This window comes from Mauremys mutica, chromosome 18 (genome assembly GCF_020497125.1).
Source record: "Mauremys mutica isolate MM-2020 ecotype Southern chromosome 18, ASM2049712v1, whole genome shotgun sequence".
In the NCBI taxonomy this organism is placed as follows: domain Eukaryota; kingdom Metazoa; phylum Chordata; order Testudines; family Geoemydidae; genus Mauremys; species Mauremys mutica.
In genome coordinates this window covers 23,800,403-23,827,830 of record NC_059089.1, presented here as the reverse complement: position 1 = coordinate 23,827,830, position 27,428 = coordinate 23,800,403, and the positions used below count along the sequence as shown (strand labels likewise).

General features: G+C 39.0%; 1 protein-coding gene across 1 annotated transcript in view; it reads right to left on the bottom strand.

Annotated features, from left to right (window-relative positions):
* CAMSAP1 (calmodulin regulated spectrin associated protein 1) overlaps positions 1–24,159 on the bottom strand; it is a 51,582-nt gene extending 27,423 nt beyond the window's left edge. Inside the window, exons 1-7 of the mRNA XM_044992938.1 lie at positions 23,991–24,159; positions 19,242–19,464; positions 17,492–17,599; positions 14,750–14,912; positions 4,323–4,585; positions 3,955–4,116; positions 2,059–2,139 (exon numbers count right to left, since the gene is read on the bottom strand). Of these exons, the coding sequence (XP_044848873.1) occupies positions 2,059–2,139; positions 3,955–4,116; positions 4,323–4,585; positions 14,750–14,912 (669 nt within the window). The 5' untranslated portion in view covers positions 17,492–17,599; positions 19,242–19,464; positions 23,991–24,159. The remainder of the gene's footprint in view (positions 1–2,058; positions 2,140–3,954; positions 4,117–4,322; positions 4,586–14,749; positions 14,913–17,491; positions 17,600–19,241; positions 19,465–23,990) is intronic.
* Positions 24,160–27,428: the final 3,269 nt, after the last annotated feature.

Genomic DNA, 27,428 nt, shown 5'->3' with positions numbered 1-27,428 from the left:
CTCCGTAAAATAACCTTGTGACCCCCTGCAACTCCCTTTTGGGTCAGAACCCCCAATTTGAGAAACGCTGGTCTCCCCTGTGAAATCTGTATAGTATAGGGTAAGAGCGCACACAACACCAGATTTCACGGAGGAAGACCAGATTTCACAGTCTGTGATGTGTTTTTCCATGGCCGTGAATTTGGTAGGGGCCTATTCATATAACTTGCTACCCCAGCCAAAAGCAAGTAGGTTTGTACAATATAAGTTCAATTCCATTAAAAAACTCATTTTTTCATGTAGATACTTCTGCCAACAGGTGGAAGGAAAGTCTCCCTGGATCAGGCCTAAAAATATGTTAATTACGTTTCTCTCTAGTATGTTTCCTCTATTTTCATTAAATCACCAAGGATGCACTTCCACCAGCTGCAGTAACTTAGTGTTCAAGTGTTTTACCATCATGTCTTCTAACCCACCTCACTGGACAATGGTGTCTGACATTTGCTGGGTTACCAACAGAGTAAACACTGGCAAGGGAAGGCTCAAGCCTTCTATTAACTGGGTTAGGATTCTAAGGGTGTTATTGCTAAATAAACAGAAAGTTAATAGTTTGTATTTTTTTTTAGCCAAGTTGTAGCTGCAAAGTGTTATTTAAGGGAGTGCAGGAAATGCATTTAATGAATTACTACAAAACTTAAGTACCTATTAAATTTAAATTGACCAGTTTTTATCACCTTAGTGCTGTAATAAATGTCTACCTTGAGCAAAAAGCACCATTCCTGCAACTTCTAATTTTCTCTTACTGTAATCTTATTTCACCCCATCCCTCACTCTTGTATTTCTAACACAATTCTGAAGTTCTAAAGTGCTGTATAGTGATGATTATGCTGTATGTACAGTATGTAAAATCATGTTATGGAAACTAAACTTTATTTCCAAAAACCTTAATTAGAAAGGTTTTTAACTTTTTTGTCTAACGAGCATTTTAATGGAAGCAAGTACTTTGAAAAAGTTTAAAAGCAATGGTTTTGTGGAAGACAATTGGTGTAAAAGTAGTTCACTTACAGGTACTAATTTCCAATACCATTTGGAAGGAGACTGCTCAGGAAGCAAGGAAAGGAATGTAGGAATAGGAGAGGAACATCAGCAGAGCAAGTTATATGCAGTAATACTTAAATGCACTTAAGCAACAAACACTTTCATATTGTAGAGGGATGCTAGTCCAAAATATCAGTTTTAAAACATTACAGTGAAATCCAAGGTGTTCAACTGATAACCAAATTGTTAGCAGGATGCTCAAAACCACTTGTAAATTAAAAACAGCACATAAAACTTTAAAATTGAAGCATGTTATTCTGTGTCAAAGGATCTGAAAAAACAGTAACTCTTCCTCAATATGGAAAGTAAAACATCTTTGCCTCATTTATGCAGATTACAATTGTATCCCTTTACTCAACAGTGCCAATTTGAGGGATAAGCATAAGAAAGATATTTTTTAGGCTTCATTAAGACATACATTGAGATTATCAGTATTGTATTTATTTATATTTGAGGAAAATCCATTTTACATTCTCCAGTAATGAAAGTGTACTAGATCTTTGCAACATTAGTGCATTGTAACATAAGTTAAGGGGGAATAGGGTAAAAATTGCACACACACACACACACACCATTCGAATGCTTAGAACATACTTATTGAAGTTAGATTAATCTCCTGAATTTCCCTGCTATAGTCATTTTATGCACAAAGAATCTGTCAGCATATGTTTTGTGGTATTGAAATCATAGACTGTATTTACCAAAATCATAGCATTCAAAGCTATTTCAATACTAACCAAAACTTAAAATGATAAGACAAAAGGCACTAATGGGATTAAAGGGAAGTAAGGGCATTACAGATAAATAGAAAACAAATTGTATACACAAAATCTCAAATGAATTTCACTGGGGAGGATACCTCATAACAATTTTATTTAAAAAGTACTGAAACTCATTTATATCCGATTCCACAGCATGATTTCAGTTTTAACTGACAATGTTCATAATTCAGCTACTAAGAAAATTAAATATATATTTTACCTTTTGGTGACCTGGGCTTTCCAGTAATTGCTGTTTTAATTTGACCTCTTTTTCTGTTATCTCTCTCATTTTAAGGTTCACCTAAAATAGTAGGGAAAAGATAATAAAAATGCAATTGCATACCAATTTCCAGAAGTCATCACTTAACATAATGATCAATCTTTATTTCCCACCATTGTAGAAATACGACTCATAATAATCATGATTTTGTTTTTTTTAAACTCTGCTTCTAAATTCAACTGACATTCCACTGATACTGGTAAGCTTTGCAGCAACATAAGGTACCGTTTTGCAAATACAATTGCTTAATTAGTAATATAGCCATAACAGTAATTTCTTCCAAAAAATGTTCAGATATATTTAAAATAAATACTTAGAAGTGAAAGTGCTGTAAGCGTAAATTTACATTCTTAGTTCTCCTTCTCTAAGTTTCTACAATATAAACTACAACAATTCAATTAACTTTCATCTTTCATTGTGTATACCACTGTTACACAATAAAGGAGTCTATTCTCCTCTAGTTGTGTTGGGGTTGCCTGTACTATAAAATTGGCACTGCAGAAACTGACTTTCTTTAAATAGTTTCAGTGCAGCCACAGACAGACACGTTGTTCAAGAACAAGAGCAGGGGCTAGTTAGTTCAATGAATAGTCCCCAGATCTCTTAAATAATGGTCTCTTCCCACTCCTCTATATAGCTGAACTTCTTACCCATTGGCAACAGAGCACAAGTCTGACAGAATGCAAAAGTTATTAGAAGAAGTTGTGGATTAATAACCCAAGAAGTTACTTTTCAATAAAAGTTTTACGCAAATAAAAAAATCTGAGAAGTAATTTTGTTTTAACAGTTATGTAGACCAGCTTCCTGATTTCTTGAAAATTTGTTTTTATATATAAAAAAAATCCTAGACAGATTTACTATTAACTTTCTATCCAATACAAGATTTATAGTACTGCACTAAAATCTGTGGGAGGAAGAAGTGCGGAATGTAAAGGAAACAGTAATACTACTGCTCAAGGATTTCATGTATAAACTCTAAACTGATAGCCTCTGAAATGTTTCATATGTGGTTAAAGTAAAATATATTCAAAATCAAATCTATCTGGCTAGTGAACATGAAACAATATGCTTCCCTCATCTACCAAGCAAATGATATCACAAAGTTACTTGATTCCCTTTAGAAAAGTAATTCTTATTTTTACATTGCATATACTACTTCCAGGTTTAAAAATTAAACAAACATAGGAGAGATGTTTAACAATTAAACATCTTGTTTAAACAATTTGTTTAAAAATTAAACAAACATAGGGTTTGGAAGAGATGGTCTAACACTTACTGATAATAAATATTGGTTCAACCTCCATGTACAATTTTAAAACACAAATGTTTTTTAAAAAAACATTCTTTCCCCACAGTATGCCTGAAAGACAGTTGTCAAGTAGCTTAGGTGGAAACAGACCAACTGCAGTATTTTCTAATTTGATTTATATTGAAAAGATAACAAAATCGACCATTGTGCCATTAAGAAAAAAAGGAAATGTATTTCCCCTACTAGTCTTGTCCTTTTCCTCTTGGCAAATACTGATTTGCATTTGGAGGGGGATGAGGAAGCCAAGAAGGAAGAAATCTAAAAAAGCTACAGGTGCACAAAAAGGAAGCAATAACTACTATCTGTATACCTCCAGGAATACAGGTGGTTGGCTCACTGCCACTGTGCAGAGCCAAGACATTCTAAGGTAATTACAAATAGCTTTCTTCCGTATCAGAAGAGGGCATGACCAGCAATGGAAGCCTAACAAAACATGGAGAAAGCACTGATCAAGACCTTTTTAACAATCAGTTTTAGCAGTTACAATTTTCTAGAAGTAAGCAATCCTTTCTAAATATCAGTTTTACCTTATTAATCCAGAAAATCATTGCATCTTCCAGATCATAGGGTAGTTCTTTTGAGGCACTGAACGTAGAAAAACGTTTGACACTAGCAACCACCTTTTCAATGCTGATCATTTCTACAGTGTATGCCATCATTAGAGCATCAATCATTGCCATATGAGAACCCTAAGGAGCAAACCAAAAGTATTTGCAGTCAAACATACATCAAGAAATAAACACCTTTACATATTCTAACTGTATTTACAATATATTTGCATGAAAAAGTGCTGAGACAAGCAACTTAGAGGTGAAAAGCTCTTCACTCCATTATTTATCCACAAAGTCAAGGGTGAGATTTAATGATTAAATCCATCTCTGAACTTTAAGCTAACCATTTTGATTGGTGCACTGGCGAGATCAGATTCAGACACAGGGGTATCATCACTCTCCATGACGTAAATCCCTTTCCGAGACAGAGCCTGAACCACTGACTGGTGTCCCTGCAGAGCAGCCACCTGATCCCCTTTCAGAATGAGGCTACAGACACGACAGTATAGCTCACTGGACAGCAACAGCTTGATGACAGGTGGTTTAATATGTTCTTGCTCGTACTGGTCAATGTAAAATGGGTCCTTCAGCTCTTCTGGGATATTATCTGAAACAAAGAGGAAGAGTCTCAAACAAGTGGATGCAGTTGTAAGCAAAAGTGAAAACTTTGCACCTGAATTCAAAACTAACATGAGAAAAAGAGAGAAAACACATACATATTAAAAACAAACTGTGTGGTTCATTTTGCAACCAAAAAGAAAAATACTGAATGAGAAATAAAATGAAGTCTGTAGTTTTATATGCTGAATAGTTTTCAATTATATTTAACAGTATGTGCTTGATTGAAGTAGCAACATACATCATTCCCTCCTCCTATACCCAATACTGTTACATTAAAAACCAATGCACTTCTAGTTCTCTCTTAAATCACAAGGGCCTCAATTCAGGAAAGCACCTAAGCACATATTTAAGTCCCACTGATTTCATTTAGACTTAAACACATGTTTAAGTGCTTCCCTGAATAGGGAAGTTCCTCTGAATCAAGGGCTATGTACATGGTGGGTAGTGCACGAGAGATTTACAATTAAAATTAAGAGCAATATTGTTAACCATTTATTCAGAGCATCCAGGCTATAGATGCAGTTTATCACAGATGTACAAAATACACTCTTTCAAAACAAAACTGTAGGTTAATTCAAGCAGCATCCACAAGCATCTGCTCGTAGTAAAGATGTTTCCACTTTATTCTAAATTATTTAGTGCTCAATTATTAAGAGGGGTTGGATGAACACAATCACATGAAAAAGGAGGATCAAAAAATTTTTAACCCAGGATTAAGGCTTATGTGACGGGAAACATACATAAAGCTTAAATAGCACCAGTTACCAAGAAAGCCCAGAAGCTGATAAAAAAAAAAACTTCAGCTGCTTTATATATTGGTTACAAAATTGATTAATCTTAGTTCTGGTACTTTAAAAAAAAACAAAACACAACAACTTTTTTTCAACATAATGAAAGCACGGAAGCTAAAACAATACTACTCTTGAAGCCCTTTTTATTTAAGTGCAAATATATGAAGGAAAAGCTATTTAACTGGGATTTCTAATAATCACCTCATTGCCTTCAGCATGAAGCAACACAGTTTCACATCTGACATCTTAATGTTTTTATAAACTTGAACATGGGACCCCGAGCACAGTAATTTACATACATTTTAAATTATGAATGCAGAAGACTTCAGCCTTGTCTACAGTGGGATTTTTTTCCCCTTAAAATTCCTACATTTGCTACTATCAGTGCAGCTCCACAGTAGCAGTGCTAGTATAGACAAAGCACCAGTGATCACCTATATTTTTATCACTGTGTCTAGGCAGGGTTACATGATAGTGTTTAAAATCCTTACAGCCACCTGGAACCCTGAATCTCTGCAGTAATGCATTTGCAAGTGGTTTAATAACTGCCCCATTAAAAAAGTGGAAAATATTACATTTCTATTAGCTTTTCATATCACGTAGCTCTTAAAGACCCTCTGAAAAATGATGTCAAAAGCTAGATAATTCTTATGTTAAAAGTGACCAGAATTAACAACTTCTTATTCAGTTACATTCCTAAAACTCTGACTGCAAGTTTTTGGTCCCCCCCTCCCCAATAGCTCAGAATGCATTTGCTCACAAGTTCAGTGCTTTGCTAAGGACAACTAACATACCGGTACTAACATTAAGTTTTTGTTTCACTCTTCTTGACAGCTTCCTTTTAGCATTCATCCTTTAATTTACAGATTTATAGTAGGAAGAGTTTTTAAACTCTGCCAGATTCAAGACTTAAAATCTAGTTAAAATTATTTCAGCTCTGTCTACACTTATCAGGCTAGTGTTATAATATGGTTGAGCCATAACTCAATTTAAAAATGATTACTAGTTTCAGGAAAAACCCAGAGCTGCAGTTCCAGGGGAAGGAGGAAAGATCGGAAACCGCGGTAGTCTAATTAATTCAGATGTTTGTGCTTAAAAACACAAATGCTCTCTCGAGCATTCTAATAGATAGAACTTTTTACTACAATGATTTGCGGATGGAAACAATGGGTGTTTCTCTTTTTAAAAGGTCATTGTCAAACAAAAAACCTTCTGTCTAAAAAATGTTTTAATGTTATTTAATATTTATATTTCAACACCTAGAGGCCTCACCCAGATTGGGGTGCCACCTGTACTGGGCCCTGTACCTGCTATCATTACAAGTAACATCTAAGATTACTATAAAAGATTACAGAAAATTCTGCTCGTTTTTTTCTTCGTGCATTTGAAAGCACTTTACGTATAGTTCTTTTCACTGATTTCCCTATATAGTTCACAATTTTGGTGGGTTTTGACAAGGCAATAGAAAAGAGAACATTTCAAAGACATGAAAATGTGACTGTATAACCACAAAAATTGGCAGAAGGGCCCAGAATAAGTGTAGTACATGAAACTACTTTTCACTTCACTTTTGAAACTGAGTAGTTTTCAATTTGATGGTATCCCTTCAGGTCCCCATCTGAATAAAGAGACTGCATATTCAGCTATTCAAGGTACAGCAGCACTGTTTACCTAGCTTTCTATAATGCCATCCTAAGATTTTTGGTTTGAGTTTTAAGAAAAATATTTTAAAGGTAATTAGAAGAACTAATTTGCCCCAGTTTCTGATGGGCAGTATAGTACGCAGTCCACAACTCATCCAAAAACATCACCGACTGCTGTTCTGAACAATTAACATGAAGATCAAAGCTAGAAATAATTTCAATCTGCACATCAGTACCAAAAATCATTTGAGGTTTACTGCTGTTCTTTAATGTTACTGATTAATTCCATAGCAATGTTTGTCCAGTCTGGTTTTCTAGGATTTTTTGTACCTTATATATCAGAGTTAGAAGTAAGAATATTCCTTCAGAAAAAAATGCAAGGAAGTTTAATCAATTTAATGCCTAAATACTAAGGCCTATCACAGTTTTAACAAATTACAAATAGAAATGTACAACATATACACACAATAGGCAACATTAACTCCTGATGGACTTGATATTACACCCATTCAACTCAACAGGATTTTTAACCACTGATTCTAGTAATAACAAATTTAGAAGCAAAGTCTCTCAAGATACTTTATAAATTTAAACCAATTTTACAAGGATTTGTTTGGCAACTCTCATAGCTAGAGTCAATGACTAAAAATTGTAACAATGTAAGCTTTTGTATTTATAATACAGATTTACTTTATACTGTTCTTGTGGATATCATTAAAATAAACCCACAGGAAGAATACTTGAACCTTAGTAACTAGCTTGATTAATGAAGCAGAAAATTTGGAAACTAAAAAAACCTAAGTGGGACAAAATGTGATGCAGAATGAATGGTATAATGTTTACTATCACGAGTTTCAGAAAACTCGAATAATACCCTTGTGGCTTTGCAACATGTAAAGTATTAATCTCAAACATGTGGCAATAAAAGCTTTCCTAGCAACATCACACAATTACAGATTTAGGTTATTCCTTGGTCTAAGAGACTGTCTTCCTCAGCAAACATCACTTCTAAGGTTCAAACCCCATTTTAAAGGAGAGGCTAGATCACCTAACAAGCCAAAGTCTCACATCTCTAACTGCCAATTACCTCTCTATATGTAGCACACAGCCATCCAAAAACAACAACAAGCACACCTCCTGTCCCCTTCTCCCCGCTCATGCACAATATTCATGGATTCAAAAATTCTTACACCTCCCTAATGTAGGGAATACGGCAACAGAATTAGATCAATTGAATTAGCCTACTGATACAGTATTAAATGACAAAAAAAAATTCTAAAATTTTAAGATACCTTTTCCCATCACAACCCCTCATATAGTGGCATAAACTTTGAAATACCATATATATATTTACTTTGCCTCCCCGTTAAAAAATGCAATGCTTTTTTTTTTTAAATAAAAAGTGTGTTCCAGCGCTCATAAGCAGCTTTTTAACAACACACAATAATCAAGTATAAGTTAGGTAGCTCAGTGGTTTGAGCATTGGCCTGCTAAACCCAGGGTTGTGAGTTCAATCCTTAAGGGGGCCACTTAGGGATCTGGGGCAAAAATCAGTACTTGGTCCTGCTAGTGAAGGCAGGGGGCTGGACTCAATGACCTTTCAAGGTCCCTTCCAGTTCTAGGAGATTGGTATATCTCCAATTATTAATTTAAAAAAAATTAATTGTTCCAGTGAGTAAAGCAGAAAGATAGGTGAGCTATTTTCAGAGAAGAAATATTCAAAAGTAAATTTGTATTATTCCTGATGAGAAAGTTTTTATTTTAACACATGCTAATGAATTCTGTTTTTTCCAAAAGTGAGCAGTCTTAAGTGTAAATCACTTGGTATACAACAGATCACTTAAAAAAGTTACTTAAGTAACTTTTAAAATAACTTCAAATTTAACAGCAGCCAGCTATACATTTTGCAGAGTCTCTCTCTCCCCCCGCTCCCAAGATACAATTTCCTTACCCCCTCTGTCACTCACACACCATGGTTAAGGAATAATGCACCAGTTTGAAACATCTGACTTGTCATCTAAACTACAAAAGCAGGTAGTAGTATAATGTTTGAGGTGTGATACCACGATAGAGAACCAAAATCCAAGCAAAAATTTAATTTTATATCAAAATTTTAACTTATTAGTAAGTCTACACAATCATTTAAGTAAGCCCTGCATGTGTATACTTAAAGCTACACTAAAATGCAATAAAGCATTAATCACCCCTGCTCTGCAATTAAGGCCTTGTCTACATTATGGTCTGAAGTCATTCCTGCATGTTTCCCTGACCAATTAGAAGAGATTTTTGTCCTTATAATTGTATTATAGAACCGTATTATAGACTTCTCTAATTCATCTATAATAATGTTACTTGGGAGGGAAAAAACCCTACCCACATCAGTCAGGGAAACCAGGCTAGAAACCTTATACACAGATGTTGCTATCACAGTTGCAAGAGTGATGTGGACTGGACCTAGATCCAATTTTACTGTCAAAATGTAATAAAAAAGTTAATTTTATGGCATTTGGTGCTCAAACTAAAAAGGTGAAAACCACAAATGTAGACATTAGTAACATGGGTAAAATATTAATTGTGGACTTCCTTCCTCCATGAAATCTGCATGTTTTAAAATGGTAAAACTTCAATGAAATTGTAGTAATCTCACAAATATTCAGAAAAATGTTTTGTAATTTAAAAATTTTTGCAAAACACCAAAGAGCTACTTTGAAAAACTTGTATTCTTGAAGATGCCACCTCTGAAGCCTAATGATCTAGTGGATTTAGCATAGAGCTAAACTTTGATGTTTGGGTGTTCAACCGAAGTCACTCAGGTGCTTTTGACGTACAAAAGCAACTGACAGAAGTTTTAAAGGAACTTGGCAGTCTAAGAGTGGTATTTTTGCAGACTCATTGCTTGATTTAAACAATAGGCCACATGCTGAAAAACATTTGTCAAACATTAGAGTGAAATGGACCTGATCTTTGTCAGTTTTACTTTACTCTCAGGGGTCTGAATAGCAGCAGTCAAAACTGACAAAACTAGTCAGTTTTCATTTTGCTGAGTCTTGAAAAAACAATGAGCAGTAATAAAGGTATTAGAGGTCTGCAGGTTTAGTAAGACAGTACTACATCACTTTACATTTGGAAAGTTATCTTCGTAACTCTAAAGATGAGGAGCTTTAAATTCTTAAATGAAAACTCAATCTACAAAATAAATGGAAACTTTCCTTGGTGAGTGTCTACTTGCTAAGGCTAAGTGCATTTTTTTTCAAACCCTGGCCTATAAAAATATCATTGCATCTGTTTAACAGACGGAGAAACAGAGCCAAAAAAAACAAACTAACCCTTAGTTGGGAGCACTGTAGTCTGGTGGCTTACTCAGAGGACTTGTAGGGGAAGTCAGACGTGGTTCCTAATTTTGGTCCTGGTACTATTGCTGTGACCTTAGTAAGTCAGATAACTTCTGAGCCTTTGTTTTCCTGTCTATGAAGCGGCAGTAGTATTTACATACTAAATAATGTTTTATGGTGGTATATAGGAGCAAGTATTAACGGAGCTTCTGGTTCCCAATGAATGTCAATGTAGATTCTATTATTTCTTTCTTTTGTTTTTCCTATTTCTTATTCTAGTACTGGTCCAGATAGTTTAAATTAGTCTGGAAGAGTATATCAAGGGCAAAGTGCTCCACTATTTTTTAACTGCTCATTTTGTGCTAGCATGAACAAAGGCTGAAAATGTCTTATCAAGTTTTAGTTTTGCCTGTCAGTTTAAGGCATAATCACAAATTGATCTTTGCTATATTTTAGGTACCAAAGACATCACAGACTTTTCCTGAATGATGATGATGATAAGCCGATGATAGAGGCTTAAATTACCACAGCTATGTTTTTAAAGACAACGGCATAAAGAGATCTCACTTGCAGAACAATCTCATCAACTTTCTGCTCTTCCACTTCCAATAGAAAAGTTTCATTCAACAGCCAATTTGATCTTGAAGTATATGAAAAAAGATTTCCTGAGCTTTCAGATGAACAAAACTGTTATCCATCTAACTCTTGATGGTGTGTACATTTTACTTGCAAATTAGTTTTTCATTACTTTAATCCATTTAATTTTTCCTCCTACCATTTATTTCAACTTTAGCCATGCTAATTCAGACAAATTCATACACCAACATTTGGTAATCATTAAACATTAATAACCCATTTGCAGTACTGATCATTGGCTTTCACATTTACTATAGTCAGACTGAGAAATCATCACCTTGTAAATTCAACACAGAAGCATGAAACAATAAGATAACCTTGCCAACTTTATACATAAAGCAAAAGTGGTCAGATGTCCTGCCTACCTTCCAGATCTATCTAGATTCTAGTAAACCAAGACCCCATAAAAATTCACAGCTTCATCTACTCCCCTCTTCAACATCCAGAGGGAGTTTATTCTAACCACTACCCACACCCCTATAATGACCAACAACTCCACCCATTCATTCCTCTTTCATTCTGTGCTTCTAGACAGTTGGACAACTTTTTCATTATTTCCTAACAAGACGAACAGGCATAACAAGAACCTTAATGTTCTCAACATCTCCCTTTTAACATTTTTGAACAGTTACAGCTGATATTCAGACAAAACTGAACACTTCAGTACCCACAGCTCTCAAATATTATATTTGTGTAAATACTTCAGTGAAATAGCAGTTCAAAAGGAAAAAAGAACAGGGTTCCCCTCCCCCACAAAAAACTCTTGTTTTTTCACAAATCTGTCCCCACAGCCATAGGGGTCCTTCCTTTCAGGAGCCAGAGGAGGCTGTTGGTGCACTTCTTATTTCTCAGATACCTACTAGCCAGCCTAACACTAAACTTAGAATCTCAAAGTAGGAGCCACTGCAAGAGCTCAGTGGTAGAAATCTCAGCATCTTGCAGGCACTGGGGCTCGGCTTTCACTACAGGGGATTGCCCTGTGGCTAGTGGGGCCTCCCTTTATTTTATATAATGTTTGTTTGTTAAGGGTCTTAAACTTTTCACATAAATGGAGCTTAAAAATTTTCAAGTGATCTGGAATCATAAGCACATAGGATTACACTGTTACCTAGGTTAACTATCACTGTTATTTTCCCTCTCTCCACTTGTTACATTTACTTATCAGGGATTGTCGATGTGGTAGGATACTGTGCAGTGCAGGGTTGTGTTTTCTAAAGCGCAGTAACTGGTCTGATGTGCTATGCATTAACTGAACAGAGTAGACCATTCTGGTGTGCACTGAAGGTTCCTAGTGCGCTTTAACATAGTACTTTTTCAAACAGCATTATGTTAAAGTGCACTAAGTAAACTTTAGAATGCACCAGCAAGGTCTATACAGTCCAATTAATGAACAGCACATCAGTGTGCTTTAGAAATCACAGTCCTGTTGGGCACGTTACCCCATAATGTAGTCAAGCCCTAAAATTAAGCTCTTTGGGGTTGGGATGATGTTTTCCTGTGTATTTCTAAACCACCAGCAGAGTAGAGTCAATTTTCATTGAGGCCCTTGGATGCCATCATAATACAAATAAATAATAAGCATGTGGGAGTTAGAAGTAGAAGAGAACAGAGTAAAACTAGAAATAGAGTATGATACAGATAGATTTTATAAGAAGAAAACAGAAAGAACAAGCATCATGTAAAGAAAGAGAAAATCATGGAGGAAAGCAGTCACTGAAGACAACGTAGAAAAGGATGTATCGTGATTAGGAAAGAAAAAGCAAAGTAATGCTAATATATCTCAAAGCAACTTTTTTTGTATCACCATATGGAGACAATTCACTCAGGTCCAGATCCTACAAATATTTCTGCACATGCTTAACTTTACACACTGCAACTAGTCCCATTGAAGCCAACCAGTGGTAGCAACAATGAAAGTACCTACTGAAAATAATGCTCCTGCTGTTGCTGATAATTTAACTCTTATTTACATTTGATCCAAGCAGGTCTACATGACAGTGGGAAAAAAATGCCAGTAGCCACAGGGGTCTTCTTTACACAAGTATTCCCGCCACCTCTATCACTGGCAATGGTATACTGTTTTTAATAAAAATAAGAATTTTAGGCTAAATTTCTAGTGTAGAAAAGGCCAACTGATTTAATAACAGCTAGTTCTCTAACCAGTATACACTACAAATTTAGCAAATTGATGCAGGATTAAGGCATAAGTACAGATCTCTGAGCCTACCGAGTCCCACAAAGGTTAATGCCAATATAAACATGAGGCAGTCAGTCATCCTTCCTCTGCACCACAGGATCCATGCGTGTGGATCCTAATGCAGGATTAGGTCCTTCTTTTGAAACAAAGCCAAAATATAAACAATGAACCTCTATAACTTGCAAAGCATGTTTTATTTCTACTCACTAAAAATCTCTTTAATGAGGCATTACAAACAACTGAAGCACTTGAAATATATTCATGCAGGACAATGCCTGTTTAGTTTTCATGAGTATCCAATGATTAATAGTGGTAGCAGTAGTCAACATTTATGTTATATCTACACGCCCAAAGGCTGCATCAGAATTTTTTTGTTTAGATAATCATACTATTGTTATTTTACCCTTTACTCCTCTCATAAAATGCAATAACTTCACACTCGGTAGAAAGGAAAATAAATTTTAAAAGTAACAATATCACTATCTCTTTTTTACTCTTAATTGTAGAAAAATGCAAAAGTGACAGAAAATATTGACAGTTCTGAAAACACTAGAAGAAAGCAACATTCTTGTTGAAAACAGTCTAAAATATTTAATTGCAGGAATGTATTGTTTTGCTCAGCCCTGTCACAAAATAAGCTAGTGTTAATCCAGTAAGCATATTAGAGTTTGGCAAATTAGAGTTAGATTAACAGGGCTATCTAATTTTCCAAAACAAGATTTTGCATGGTTTTTGTTATGTTTTGTATAAAGACAAGTATTCCATCAAGTTTATATACAGCATGGCTATTTATGTTCAAATGGTAGCAAGCAAAAATTCACAATATACAAGCAGGTCTACTGCAATAGAAAAAATCAGTAGATACTGATGCCTGTGAAAGTATTGCAAGGTTCCAACATAATCTTTATTATTGCCATAGGAAAACTCTTTGGATATCAATGGTTTCTGACAAACAGCAGCTTATAGAAGTATCTTTCCTTACTTTTTCACACTATCTCCTCCCCTGTACTCTAGAATGTAGATAAATGTATTTGTAACTCAAATTAGCTTTGTTCACATTTTTGGAAAAAAGGAATAGTCTGCTACTCATTAGAAGCAGATTCATAAATTACATAACTTAAAATTAAAATAAAAGAAGCTAACATGACAATGTGGTAAAAAACAAAACAAAACAGCATCAAGGTCCTAGCACCAATCTGCAAAGATGACTAGACAAGGAATCGGGATAAAGCCTTTGAGGCCTACATGAGCTAAAGGTCTGCAGGTGGTAACAAACAGCTCGGTTTAGGAAAATCCTATTTAGTAAAAACAATAAGATTTTGGAAGTACAAATCATTCATAGTGACAATAGATAGCATTCACTGTCAGGTTTCCTGATACACCACTTTATTCTGATTGTTTGCTTTATTCTTATTAGATGCATCATGAAATACTGGATTATTACGAAAACAAAGGTGATTTAAGCCTGATTTAATGACTTGTGTGATGGCAGGGGAGATGAAAAGGGCAAGAATAGAGACAAGAATGACTGCCCGATGAAAGCGATTTTACCTATTCCATAGGCTTTAGCACAGATCCATTGTAGATTAGCAGCTATTTTTGCTCTGGCTGAATCATAGAGCTCCAAAGGGACAATCTCAACTGCACTATCTGTCAGGGCATCCATTTTTCTTCTGGTGCTATCTCCAACGGCACAAACATCAACATCCACCATCTAAAACAAAAACAATGCAATGGTTTCCATTACACTTAAAAAACACACACATAGAAGACTAGCTGCCTGAACAGCTCATTCAAATGCATCACACCAGTCACAATACTGTAGACTGAACAACACAGGCCTTTAGACCCTCAAAAGATTTTTATTGGCTTGATCTATTTGGCAATTGAAAATTCACCCACGACTGAAAGCCATGTACGTCCACCTTCTCCTTTTAAACCCTGCATTTCAGTTTTGTTTAAAAAAAACCCAAGAACCACCCTTTGCTGTTGTTACCAGCCCGTATCAGCGAGGCACGGGCACAAATCCCATATTCATCCCTGCCGTTTAGAGAAAGAAAAGCTGAGGCTCGGTCTCTAGCCCTCTCACAAGGTCCCCTTCACCTCCTGCCTGCCGCAGACACCCTGTCCTCCCCGGCCCGGGGCCAGCCTCCCCACACCCGCAGGTGCCCAGCTGCTGCTGGAGGCTGGTCCCACCGCCCCGGGAACCCCTGCCGGGCTGCGGTGGGGGCAGCACCTCAGGCACTGACTCAGGGGCCGAGATTGAGGAGCGGCCGCCCCCCTCCTTCACGCCCGCAGGCAGAGGATGGGGAAGGCGCCCCGAGGATGCCGGGGAGACAGAGGCCCCTCGAGCTCCCCACGGAGCCCTCCGCCCGGCCCCCGCGGCCTGTAGGCCCGGCCGCCCCCACTCACCTCGCAGGGCTACGGCAGCTTCATGCCCCGGCCGCGCCCGGGCCCGGGAGGAGCGCGCGGGCGGAGGGGACGGGGAGGCTGAAGGGCCGGCTCCCGGGGCGCCGCTCACACGGGCGTAGGGAGCCGGGGCGGGCTGGCGGGCTGGCTGACGCGCGCCCGCGCTCGGTCTCAGCCTCGAGCCCCCCCAGACAGCGCGCGCTGCCGGCTGCCTGCTGGCGAGGAAGGGGGGCGGGGGCGGGACCGGCTCGCGCCCGCGTTCGGGGAAAGGGAGCGGGACCGGCGCTCGCGCTCTAGCTCTCGCGTGGGCAGCGGCCCCGCCTTTCGGGCCCTGCGCAAGCGCAAGGGCTAGAGCCTGTCATTGGCTGCCTCGTCTACCCCAGCAACCGTCCCCTAGTGATGAGAGGCGGGAGGGGGGGAGGTTGTATATAAAGACCTGCCCAGGCCCAGTCTGAGCTGTATATGCTGCCATCTTGTGAAGGGGCCAGGGTGGAGCATGAGGGCTGGACTGCCCTGCACATCTGCCAGGTGCCCTAGGCCACTGGCGCTGGCTCAGGTCTCTGTCTTTCCCAGCACATACATGGTCCCTAGCAGGTGCCTTTGGGTGGGTGTCTCTGCTGTGACCTTGGGACTAGGGTGACCAGATGTCCCGATTTTATAGGGACAGTCCCGATTTTGGGGTCTTTTTCTTATATAGGCTCCTATTACCCCCCACCCCCGTCCCGATTTTTCACACTTGCTCTCTGGTCACCCTACTTGGGACCCAGGTCCTGGTGTCCCCATCCCAGGCAGTGGCTCGTACCACTGGGGCTGTATGGGCACTACAGCAATGGATGCACTCGGAAGGAAGTTGGTTTGGGGAATTTTTTGTTCCCAAAACTTAATTTAATGTGTCCAGCCTAGTATGTGGCTCAGGAGAAGCCAGGCCCTGTCATCCACTCCATCAATATCTAGTGTTTTTCTTAAAGCCCTAGCTCCTTATCTGGGGACAAAAATGGTTGTAGCCCTCATGGCTGCTGAGTAAAGCTGGAAAATGTGATTCCTACCTGCTCAAAAACCTGAATGCAAATGGGAAACAAAAATATGATTCTTAAGCCAACCTTATGGTTTTTGGAAACAGAGTCATGATTTTTGAATTTAGTGTTGCCAATATTGTTTTGTTTAAAAAAATATAGCCAATAATTGTGTCAAAGCCCAGCAGGAAACCAAAATAGGTTCATAAGTAGGGTTGAACTGATCATTTTGTGTCACTGTTCCTGTCTATATTTTCATAATAAGTGATCTGTAACTAAGGCCCAGTCCTTCAGTCAGTACTGTTAGCACCCTTTGGGGTTTTGTCTGGGCTCAGGGATCCATTCTGGTAGATCCACTGCAGGCTCAGTGCTCTAATGGTGACTCACATGTGCTGGAACCTAACCCAGTCACAGAAAGCCAACTGTTTGCTTGGCCACTGATCGGACAGGTCTGCTATACTCAAACATCTCCACATATTCTTATAGTGTCATTATAACTTTGTTTTTGTTAATGTCAGGATATGTTTCCAAGATGTCTATTTCTGAGAGTTTTGACCCTTGGTTTACCTAGTGAACCTGAAAACGCATAACTACACAATTAGTCCCACTGAAGTAAAATCAGGCACCTAATTGCAGGTTCAAGGTCTCTTGCCTCTTATGGAACACAGAGAACTATTGGAATTATTAGATTTCTTATAATTTTCTCCATCAGGTTATTTGCCTAGAATAATTTTTCTTATTGTACTGATTTGGATGTGCCATGTACCAATGAGCTCATGATCTGTCAATGTCAAAGGTGGCTTTGGTTTTTCATACTGGTAATTAGGTGACATGTTCTGAAGATTTCTTAGCAGAAAGGCAGTTTGTTCACCTGAGTATGAGTTTCAATCGCAAAGCCGTAGAGGGGAGTGATGTTTGGCAAGTGGAGTCTTCTGCTGATTCTTGTACTGTGGTTGCAGTTTGGTTTCTCCTACAGTCACTGAATTGAGAATTAAAAAAATGAAACTAGCAGCAAGGAACTGGAAAAATCCACCAAGATTATGCAAACATTATTACAGTCTGGACATGGATATAGAAACACATGGTTTGATCTGCAAAGTAACCACATGTGATTTATTGATTATGCCCTGTTATGTGATGGGCCTTTTGCTAGTAGGGAGAGAAAATATGTTATCTCATTGCTTTACAAAAATTTTGAGTGGTAAATAGTGTTTTAGCTTCTTGCACTAAAACTACCATGCTGTTAATTATTATTTTACAGTAAGTTTTTAGGCAGCATAGGCAGGTAAAAAGATACCATTGCTTGTCCCAAAGAGCATGCAATCTGAGGGACAGATCCCTGCATTCACGTGAAGCCCTGTTGAAATCAGTAGGGCTCTGAGTACCAAGGCAGTTTATGAGAGCATGGCCTAAGGGACTGATCCTGCAGTACTTAAGTGTGTAATTCTATTCACTCGATGAGTCCCATTGATGTCAATTGGGCTACTCACATGAGTAAAGTTACACGCATGATTTAAATATCTACGGGTTTAGGTCCTTAATAAGTATATGCAGGATATTAGAGGTAGTAGCTAAGGGTAATTTCTATACTTTGTACAATTGCAATGGGAGACAAAGTTGATCTTTTGTAGACCTAGCATGTATCTGGCTAAAATTCAACAAATTGAACTGAATATTTATAGCAGATTAGGAGTACGTAGTTATTTTAGTCCGCCTGATTTCCTTTCTGTTCTCTGTTTGGAGAATAGAATTGCTTCAGAACAATTAAAAATAAATTGGACATCTTTGAACAATTCCACATTTTTTTTAAACCTCTTCCGGGTGAGAAATAGAGAGCATTCAACTTCATGTCTTCAAGAGGGGTGGGTCTGAATTACAGCAGTTATCTGTGTCACTATCTCAAGCTATAACTCTGTACTCAACAGCATGCACCAAAAACTGATACATTAAATGTACTTTGCAAAGTACTTAGTTTTTGATGGGTCTGTGTAAAATGAGTTGGTGTTTTCAGTCAATTTCATACAGGGTAGTTTTATGATGTTGCCATCACCATAACTGATACTCTTGTTCCTAGGTTAGGGATAAAGGGCCTGACCTAACTTGCATAGAAAATCAATGAGAATATTTCCATTTACTTCAGTGAATATTGAATTGGGCCCTAAATGTGCTGTAGAAACAGAATTAACCCCTGGGCCAGAGAGAGGATATCTTTAGGGTGGGATTGGGGCACATTTTGCAGGGGAAGCTTGAACTGCTGCTGCACTTGTGGTATCTATTGCATTGATAAACAAAGGGCTCGGGTACCCAGATCTGTCAGTCTGGCACAAAATTCACTCCAGAGTTATAAAGCATATTTTTAAAACTTGCTTCTTATAGGTAATCTGTCAAGGTGTATCTGAGCCAAACCCAGGCACCTCCGTGGACAAACCAATGGAAACTTTTGGCTCAAAACTACAGAAGCTTAGAAGAAAACCGAAGCTATGAAGAAACCTAATGATGAGAATAAGAAGTTTGTCCAGTTGTACAGACATAATCAATACTTTATGCTGTATCATCGGAGATAACTTAGATGAACCTCCACTTAACCCTAACATTACTTTGTACTCAACTGCTATTTTCACCTTTGCTGTCTTCCACTCCTGATGCAAAATGTACTATGATTTCTTGCTGCATGGTAGTATCTTGTAACTGCCTTACTTAGGGGACTTGTGTTCTAACATGGAAACAAAAATTGATGCTTGCAGAAGCTCTGGATCTGATGATCAAGTGGCTTGTCAGGCACTCAACACTGCCTGATGTTCTGGTAACGCTGGCATTCTCAAAACCACGTAAGTGATGAAAAGCCTGTATTTAAAATGGGAGGGATATCAGTGAGTTGTTAAACGTGTTTGCTTTTGCCATGAGAATGTTAATGACTATCCCATGTTCTGCAGCATTAAGTAGTAGCAAACTTATTATTCACATACCAATTGCTCCTAGCCCCATCCTGCGCTATATTTGGTTTAAGACTTAGCTGCTGAAAAGTGTTCATTTATTGCTTTTTCATATGAAATCATTTTTCTCTTATGATGCTCTCCTTGATTTCTTTATTATTTGTCAGAGTGGGTGTAAATATGCACTGAGGACTGTTATGCAACTCATTTTTCCAGTACTCTGAGATAATTAGCTAGTATGTGCTACCTTTGTATCAAAACATGGCACCTTTCCCATTGATATTGTAGCTAGCAAAGCTAGAACCATGCTCTTGATTTCCTTGCCTTTTTAGAAGAATGCTTGGAATTTTACTTTTGGAGCCTTTTTTTTTAAAACACAAACCAGTTTGGAAGGGCAAAAAATCAACTTGTACCAGCCCAATGAGACATGGAGGTAAATTCACAATGCAACACATTGATATTTCTGCTGCACTGCAACTATCTTCGATATCACTGTCATAGGTCATTCAGCTGCAAAGACAGAATGAACTGAGCCCACCCACTAGTAGCACTAATTGGCACCTTTGTTGGCAGTCTCATTAGAGAGGCCAAGAACTGAACAGGCAGTGGGGTATTCAAATACTCTCAGCACATCAGATCCCTTCAGATCAGAGATGAGGCATAGCGGTGGGAGATGACATGGAAAATTTACATTGCCACTGTCTGTCCAGCATCTGTTCTATGGATAAGTAGAAGATTCCAGTGGCTGGGGCTGTCACTCATCCATCTTTCACCCACACTAAATTCACAAAAATGGGCAGGGAGGATTTGTGACTTGGGCATTTTGTCACACTGGATAACTCTGGCTAGTAAACGTAGCAGCCACACCACATGCAGCCTACCACCTCATAAAAACACTCTGCTCTCATTCAGGTTGTTTGGGTTTTTTCTAATTGCTGTACTAAGGCCATGTTGCCTGGAGGACAGAACACTGGACTGGGACTCAGCACACCTGGGTTCTATTCCTGGCTCCACCACCAGCTCCATTCAGTGACCTTGCGGAAGTCATTGCCTCTCTGTGCCCATTTCCCCATCTGTAAAACTGGGATAACGATACTGACCTCCTTTTTAAAAGTGCTATATCAGAGCTAGGTGTGGTTATTATATGAAGCTCTCAAAACACTTTGCCAAAGGCAAGTGTTATCCCCATTTTAGGGATTAGGAACGATAAGGAATCCAAAATGATAGAGCCAATCACTGGCTGAGTAGGGAAGTTTTTCCTCTCCCAACCCCTTCAAAAATGGTTCATAATATATCAAGGTTTTCTATACCCAAGGTATAAATGGTATAAAGGTTGGTTTGCTTCTGGCAGCTTGGCCACAGTGCAAAGAAGAAACCACCACGTTGGTGTCTCATACTCCAGCTCTCTCTTCCTTCCAGCTGGTTTATAACCCACATCCTTCCAGGAATCAGCTGTCTGCTGCTGGTGTAGCTCATTAGCATTTCTGTGGGAGCACCTGCCAATCCTATCTCCTTCAGGAACATGCCAGGGTGGTTGGCTTTATTTGGAAGTTGTTTTAACTGTATCCCTGCCTTCATCTCTGCACAATTGTTCTTGCCTATATGCTGTCGGGGATGGCATGGGAGAGTGTCAGTAAAACAACACATTTTTTCCAGCATCGTGCCATTAGGTTTTAATATAACTCTAAAACATACTCGATCAAGTAAATAAATAAAATATGGTATTTAAGACAGCACATTGGCAAATGGGACCTGATAATCCTATATGACATGAATGTGAAATAAGGAATTAGGCAGGGCCTTAATTCAGCTGTTGCCTTGACAGTTTTTAAATGACTTTTTCTTCCCCATGTACAAAATCATGTCTCATGACAGGTCATTATGTATCCATCCTTTAGGATGAGAGATCAGAATAATAGTCTTAGTAATACAGGAACTGTCATAGTGCAATTATCAATAACACAGGAACAGTTTCTACAGTGTAATGCAGTTATCAGTGATTACTTAGCTTCAGGTACATAATGCATCAGAAATATGCGATAGCATGTTTTCTTTGGGGAAATAAGAATAGACCACATGCAACAAACAGATTATTTTACAGAAAAAAATAGTGAAGATGTTCTATTAATAATGCAGACAAAATAAAGTGAATCCTAATCCATTTAATAAGATATAAAATGTAAATAAAGCCCAGAAACTACACTGATGGGATCCATATAGTTATCTAGGCACATGCTAATTTCCCTCATTTGAAATGTGTTGTATTTCAGAGTGTCATCATAGTAGCACTATTGTTTAAAAAACTATTTTCACTGTTTTTAAGCCTTCCCACCAACAGTTTATAGGTTGCAGGCTATGGGCACATTTCAGCATTCCTCTTGTACACTAACTCTAATTGAAAATCAGTGGAGCTGACTTCACTTGTAAGTGAATAAGGAGTGTAGTGCTGAAGGTGCTGACTACCAACATGTTACAGAAAGGGGCATCTTACCCATTTATGGTTCATTGCACCAATATGATCAGCATCTTACTCAAAGTACTATTACTACTAAGCACTTATCTTCAAAGAGCTTAACCAACATGAATAAATCAATTATTGACGGGGAGGCTGTCCTTTTTCCTATTTTTCTCTAATTCTCTTCTTAAGCCTCCCAGTTCTTCCACCTCTCCTGTTTGATTTACCAAAGGTGAAGAATTTGTGATTTTTCTCTCACTCAGAATTGTGATAGTACTTAATAATTAGAGCTTTAGTGAAGAAGTCAGTGAAGTTTAATTTTATTAAAATTGGACAGTATTATATAAAAATACCTTGCATACAGTTAGGTCATGTGTTTCTTATAGTTGCAGAGTTACATCACGTTGTTTTTCAGGAGTATAATGGTGCAACAGTACTTACAAACCAGTTTGGTTTTCCATAAAGAGTTCCATAAAAGGTATTTTTTAGCATCCTATTTTTGCCTTTGTTCTTGTTTTTCCAGTCCCACCCCAGAGATACAGGGCAGGGGCTATATTTCCCTGTGCATTTGGAAAGTTTTCTGGGTGTTTCCACAATCTAATCAAAAACATTAAAATCAAAGTCAGATAATTCCCAGATGGGCAAAACAAAACCCACCTACTTCAACTGCTTTCTGGTGGGAATTATTCATTTGTTTTACATTTACTATATAATTTAAAAACAAAAATAGTTTTCTTGTAGAGCACTTGTTTCCTGAAAGATACCTTGGAAAGTAAAATTCCACCATATTGTAAATGACTAATCCCAACATTTATACTATTTAAATATAATTTGAATGCAACAATTAATGGAAGGGCAGAAAAATGAATAAGACAAAATATCTAATTGAAGTGCCACACCCCACATGCTCAGGTCCACTCCACTCTGAGTGGCATATTATAACAATTGGCATGTTCTGATATACACAGCAGCATCTTCATGCCAATTTAGGAGTACCTTTTTCGTGGACAGAGGTGTACAAGTCTCTCTCTTTTATGCAGCAAAATTGGTGGTGCTCATGTATTCATTGATGGCTAAAACGTCTCCTTTAAGCCAGATTTTAGCATGGCACATCTGATTGTCTTTTCGGCATGTTCTGAAAGGGATGGGGGAATCTGCCCTTTCTAGGTGATGCTCTTTGGGCAGGGACTGTGTCTTACATTGGTCTGGGAAGCACCATGGACACCACTGGGTCTGTTGAAATAATTGCCTCTCAGGAAACTTATTCATGTGCCTCTGGTCTACCCTGGTGAAAGTTGCATCTGAGCAACCTGAGGGGCATTGGCAGAGCTAGATGAAGGAAGACAGAATAGCATCTGCTCCTGATATGCCTTCCCCCAACCCATGTTATTAGCTCCTGCACTTTCATGAGTATCAGGTTAAGCCACAGTTTAAAAACAAGAACAGTTTTTCTTTTGAGCAAGTCAGAATAGCCCCCCCCCCCGATTTATTTGTTTTAACTACAGGACAGGGAAAGATTAGAGAAGAGAAGCGAAGATTTGAAGGCAAATCAGCTGCAAAGTCATAACCTCATCCTGCGTTAAGAACCAGGCAGACAGACACCAGCACCCCTGCAGAGCTCACTGACTCCCCCCTGCCTGGCTCTCCATGAAGGATCAAGGCCTGACTGACAGATTTCTCCATGCACCACGCTTCTCCCCCTTCCTGTTCTTTCTTGCAACAGGGATACTGCAAGCTGTAGCCTTGTGGCTGAAGGACAGCACTGGGAGTCACAAGACGAGTATTCTACTTCCAGCTATGCCACAGACCATCTGAGAGACCTGGGGCACGTCCCAACCTTCCCCGGCCCTGTTTTGCCATCTGCAAAAAGCTGGTAATACTCCCCATCTCACAGGGGGATGTACAGCTGAGTGTCTGAGTGCTTTAAGACCCTTGGGTGGAAAGCGCTGTAGCAGGGTAAATTACCTGCCCTGTTAACTTACTGGAGGTGACTGCACTTTTGGCCTTTTCTGCCTGAATCTTTGCAGTCTCCTTAATCACCTGGTACTCAAGTGCCTCCCTGCAGAAGCGCAAACAGCCACTGTCTGTGACGCTTCACACAGCTGCTCACCGACACAGGCTTTGGCCTCCAACCCACATTCTCTGACTCATTCCCAGTGAATGACTGCTGCAAATGTGGTGGATAGGAGCATAGCAAGCATCGCTATGGCAACCACTAAATGAATCATGATCATTTTATAATGTGACATCACAAAAAAGCAAAAGAGGAGTGGGGGGGGGAAAGGGTGTGTGTGAAGTATTTCCAGGCAGAGCAATCAGTGCGTGTTATGCACACAATAGAGATTGTGAAGAGCTCAAGTGTAGGGAAGTGCTCTCTGCCTCCACTTGCAGTAGAGAGAGGATGAAAACAGCGAGTGGCTAGGTGGGATTTTTTCCCCTTGCTCATTAAAGAAAGAGCATTATGTCTGAAGAAGACATTTCAGTTCTGTTTTCTTCCCCCAGGGTAACATTTTGGTTGCCAGCCAGTTCCTGAAGCATGGAGGGTATTTCTATTTTCTGTGTGCATCTGTATAATTAGGATGAGCTGAGAAGGACTGAATCCATTTAAATTTCTGCTTTGTTCCTTGACAAAAGCTGACCTCTGGATGATATTTTCAATCTGCTGTAAAAAGGCCACCTCCAGGGCAGAATTTAGGATGGGGAATCCAAATGGTACAGCCTCTCGGGTTCCACAGCAGACAGGATATAAGCCCTGCTAACATAACAGATCGGTTCAAGCCCCCCTGACTGAAACTGGTCTGATTTAACTATAACTGGGGGAAGACCACCATAAAAGACTAGCCAAAACAATCTCTCATTTATATGTGGTTTTAGGCCTCATCCGGAGTAACTAAATCAGTTTAACAAGATTGATTTTTAAACAGGTGCTAACCCCTAATGTAGATGCACTTAAATCAGTTTAACTCTTACCTTACTTTGATTTAGCTTATGTAAACCCTAGAGCTAGAAGGCTTACAGGGAGGCAACTCTGAATCCTCCTAGGGCAGAAAGGGGCGGTGGGGGGGAAATCTAGCAGCTAAGCAGGTTTCATTTACATGAATTAGAATTTTGATGATCTGTAGTTCCAGATAGGCCAGTGTCTCCAAATATTGCAGATGAAGATGCTAACGGGACCGATTTTTAAGTCAATCTAGTTAAACCAATGCACCTTTCTAGTACGGCCTCAGATTATTTTCTCCGTAGATTTAGGGCCTAATTCTGCATTCCTTGTGCAAAAGGGCTGGTCTATGTGGGGAAATTTACCAGCATTACTATACCAATACAATTATTTCCCACGTGCACAGTCTTATCCAGAAGAACAGTGGCCTTTTATCAGTTTTTCTTGTACAGAAGAAAAGGTCACTGATATTCTGAGCTGTCCACACGGGGAGGTATACAGGTATAATTATACCAGTAGTAATGCTGGTAAATTTCCCCCAACTTGTCATTTGCTCCACCTGAGCCCCAAGTCGTGGGTGTCGCTGGCAGTCTTTTTATAGTGCGGGACGTGGAGCTCGTCCCTGTGTGCAAGGGGTGGAGTCCGGGCACTCGTCCGGGCTAGCTGTTAAATTTGTTTTTTACATTGAGATTTCTTTGAATAAAGAAAAAAAAACCTAGAGTTTGAGGGCCTGGTTCTCAATTGCTCTACATCATTTACAAGCAATACCATGCTAACTTGGTACCTTTTGCGACCCAAGGTGCAGGACAATGAGAAAATCAGGCTACAGGTGTTCAAGGAATGCATGTCAGATCAGAATTTGAATTTTTTTATTAACGTGTTGCCACCATCACGTCTCTAGCCTTTCAAACAAGAGATGGCTTCTGGAGCCTAGAGAAATGAATGTACAGGATTAAACTAGATGGAACAGTAACTAGGAAGCTGTATATCTAGAAAGAGGAAACCCTGCTGTTGTTAGGGTGACCAGACAGCAAATGTGAAAAATCGGGACAGGGAGAGGGGTAATAGGAGCCTATATAAGAAAAAGACCCCAAAATTGGGACTGTCCCTATAAAAATCGGGACACCTGGTCACCCTAGCTGTTAATGTGTTAAGACAAACAATCATGTGAAGAAAGTTGAAAGTTATTACTGCAGTGATAGTTGCCTGATAAAACAGACAAGTTACACATTGAACTCATGAGAAAAGCTAAAGTTTGCTCTAAAAGAACATGATTTTGGCAATTAGCAAGTCAAACTGTCTCTCTTGCCAATGTGATATACCCCCATTAGGTGTAGACAGAAGATTTTAAAAAATCCTGATCTATGTTCCCAGCACTAGTTTTAGTTATTAACTAAAACAGTTATAAATACTTGCTTGACTTTTGAATCAACCTTCATGTTGGATGGTGCACAGAGACTCATCAGTTTTGCTTTCTGGTTCTCATGCACTAGCACAATGCTGCAATACATGGCTACAGGGGACTAGCAGAACCATAAGTCCAATCATAAGATTCTCTTCTTACATTTAAGTGTGTTATAACTTTTGTTTTTTCCACATGAAACTTACATTTGGCCCCAGGTTTTCTGACGGTCTCTTTAAGGGCTTTTGACTTTATGCACCAGGCTGAGGCAGGTGCTTATCCCAGCTCCTTGTTGATATCAACACTTACTATTATTGTCCTTTTATTTGCACATCCTTCCTCCTCTGACTCTTACTAGTGGTGGTAGCATAGCAACCTCTATTGACGGCTTCCCAACAGTTCCGCAGTGACAGCCACTCAATAACTGACACACTGGTTCATCGGTGAAGGTTACTCCTCTCCCTTTGCTTAGGCTCTAACCCCAAGGGGAGAGAAAGGGCCAGAAGAGGAGAGAGCTTTGTCATAGCCTGTAAAACCTACCTTCTTCCTTCTTTGTGATTCAGGACCTGACTAGCAACACCAACAGCCCAACCACTGCATGTGCAGGGCTCAGGGCAGCAGGTCTTGCATGTTAAATCATGAAATCCTGGTCCTCCAGCTCCTTTGAGAAAAGAAAAATAAAATGCAAATAACATCAGATGAATGGCTGGAAAGCCTGATAATACTGGGTGGTGGGTTATATTGCCTCCCTCTCAAATTGAGCTGAGACAAGCAGCCATCTGTTCAGGACAGGTTCCATCAATCTGACATTTCTGCCCCCAGGGGTGAGAAATAACTAAGTAATCTATTGTGCCCCAGTCACCTAATTTGTGAATTTCACCATCAAATATTTATTAGCAGTTATAATGAAGAGAAAGCTTTAGCATTAACAATGGAAGCTTTAGGTAAACCCTGCCATGGATAAATCAATCCTTAAGCAGACATTAAAATGAAGGAGGATTAAAACAACATCCTTTTTCGTGAGAAACTACCCGGAGGATCATTTTGCACATGAGAAGCTGTGAAATCCTTTTGATCTCA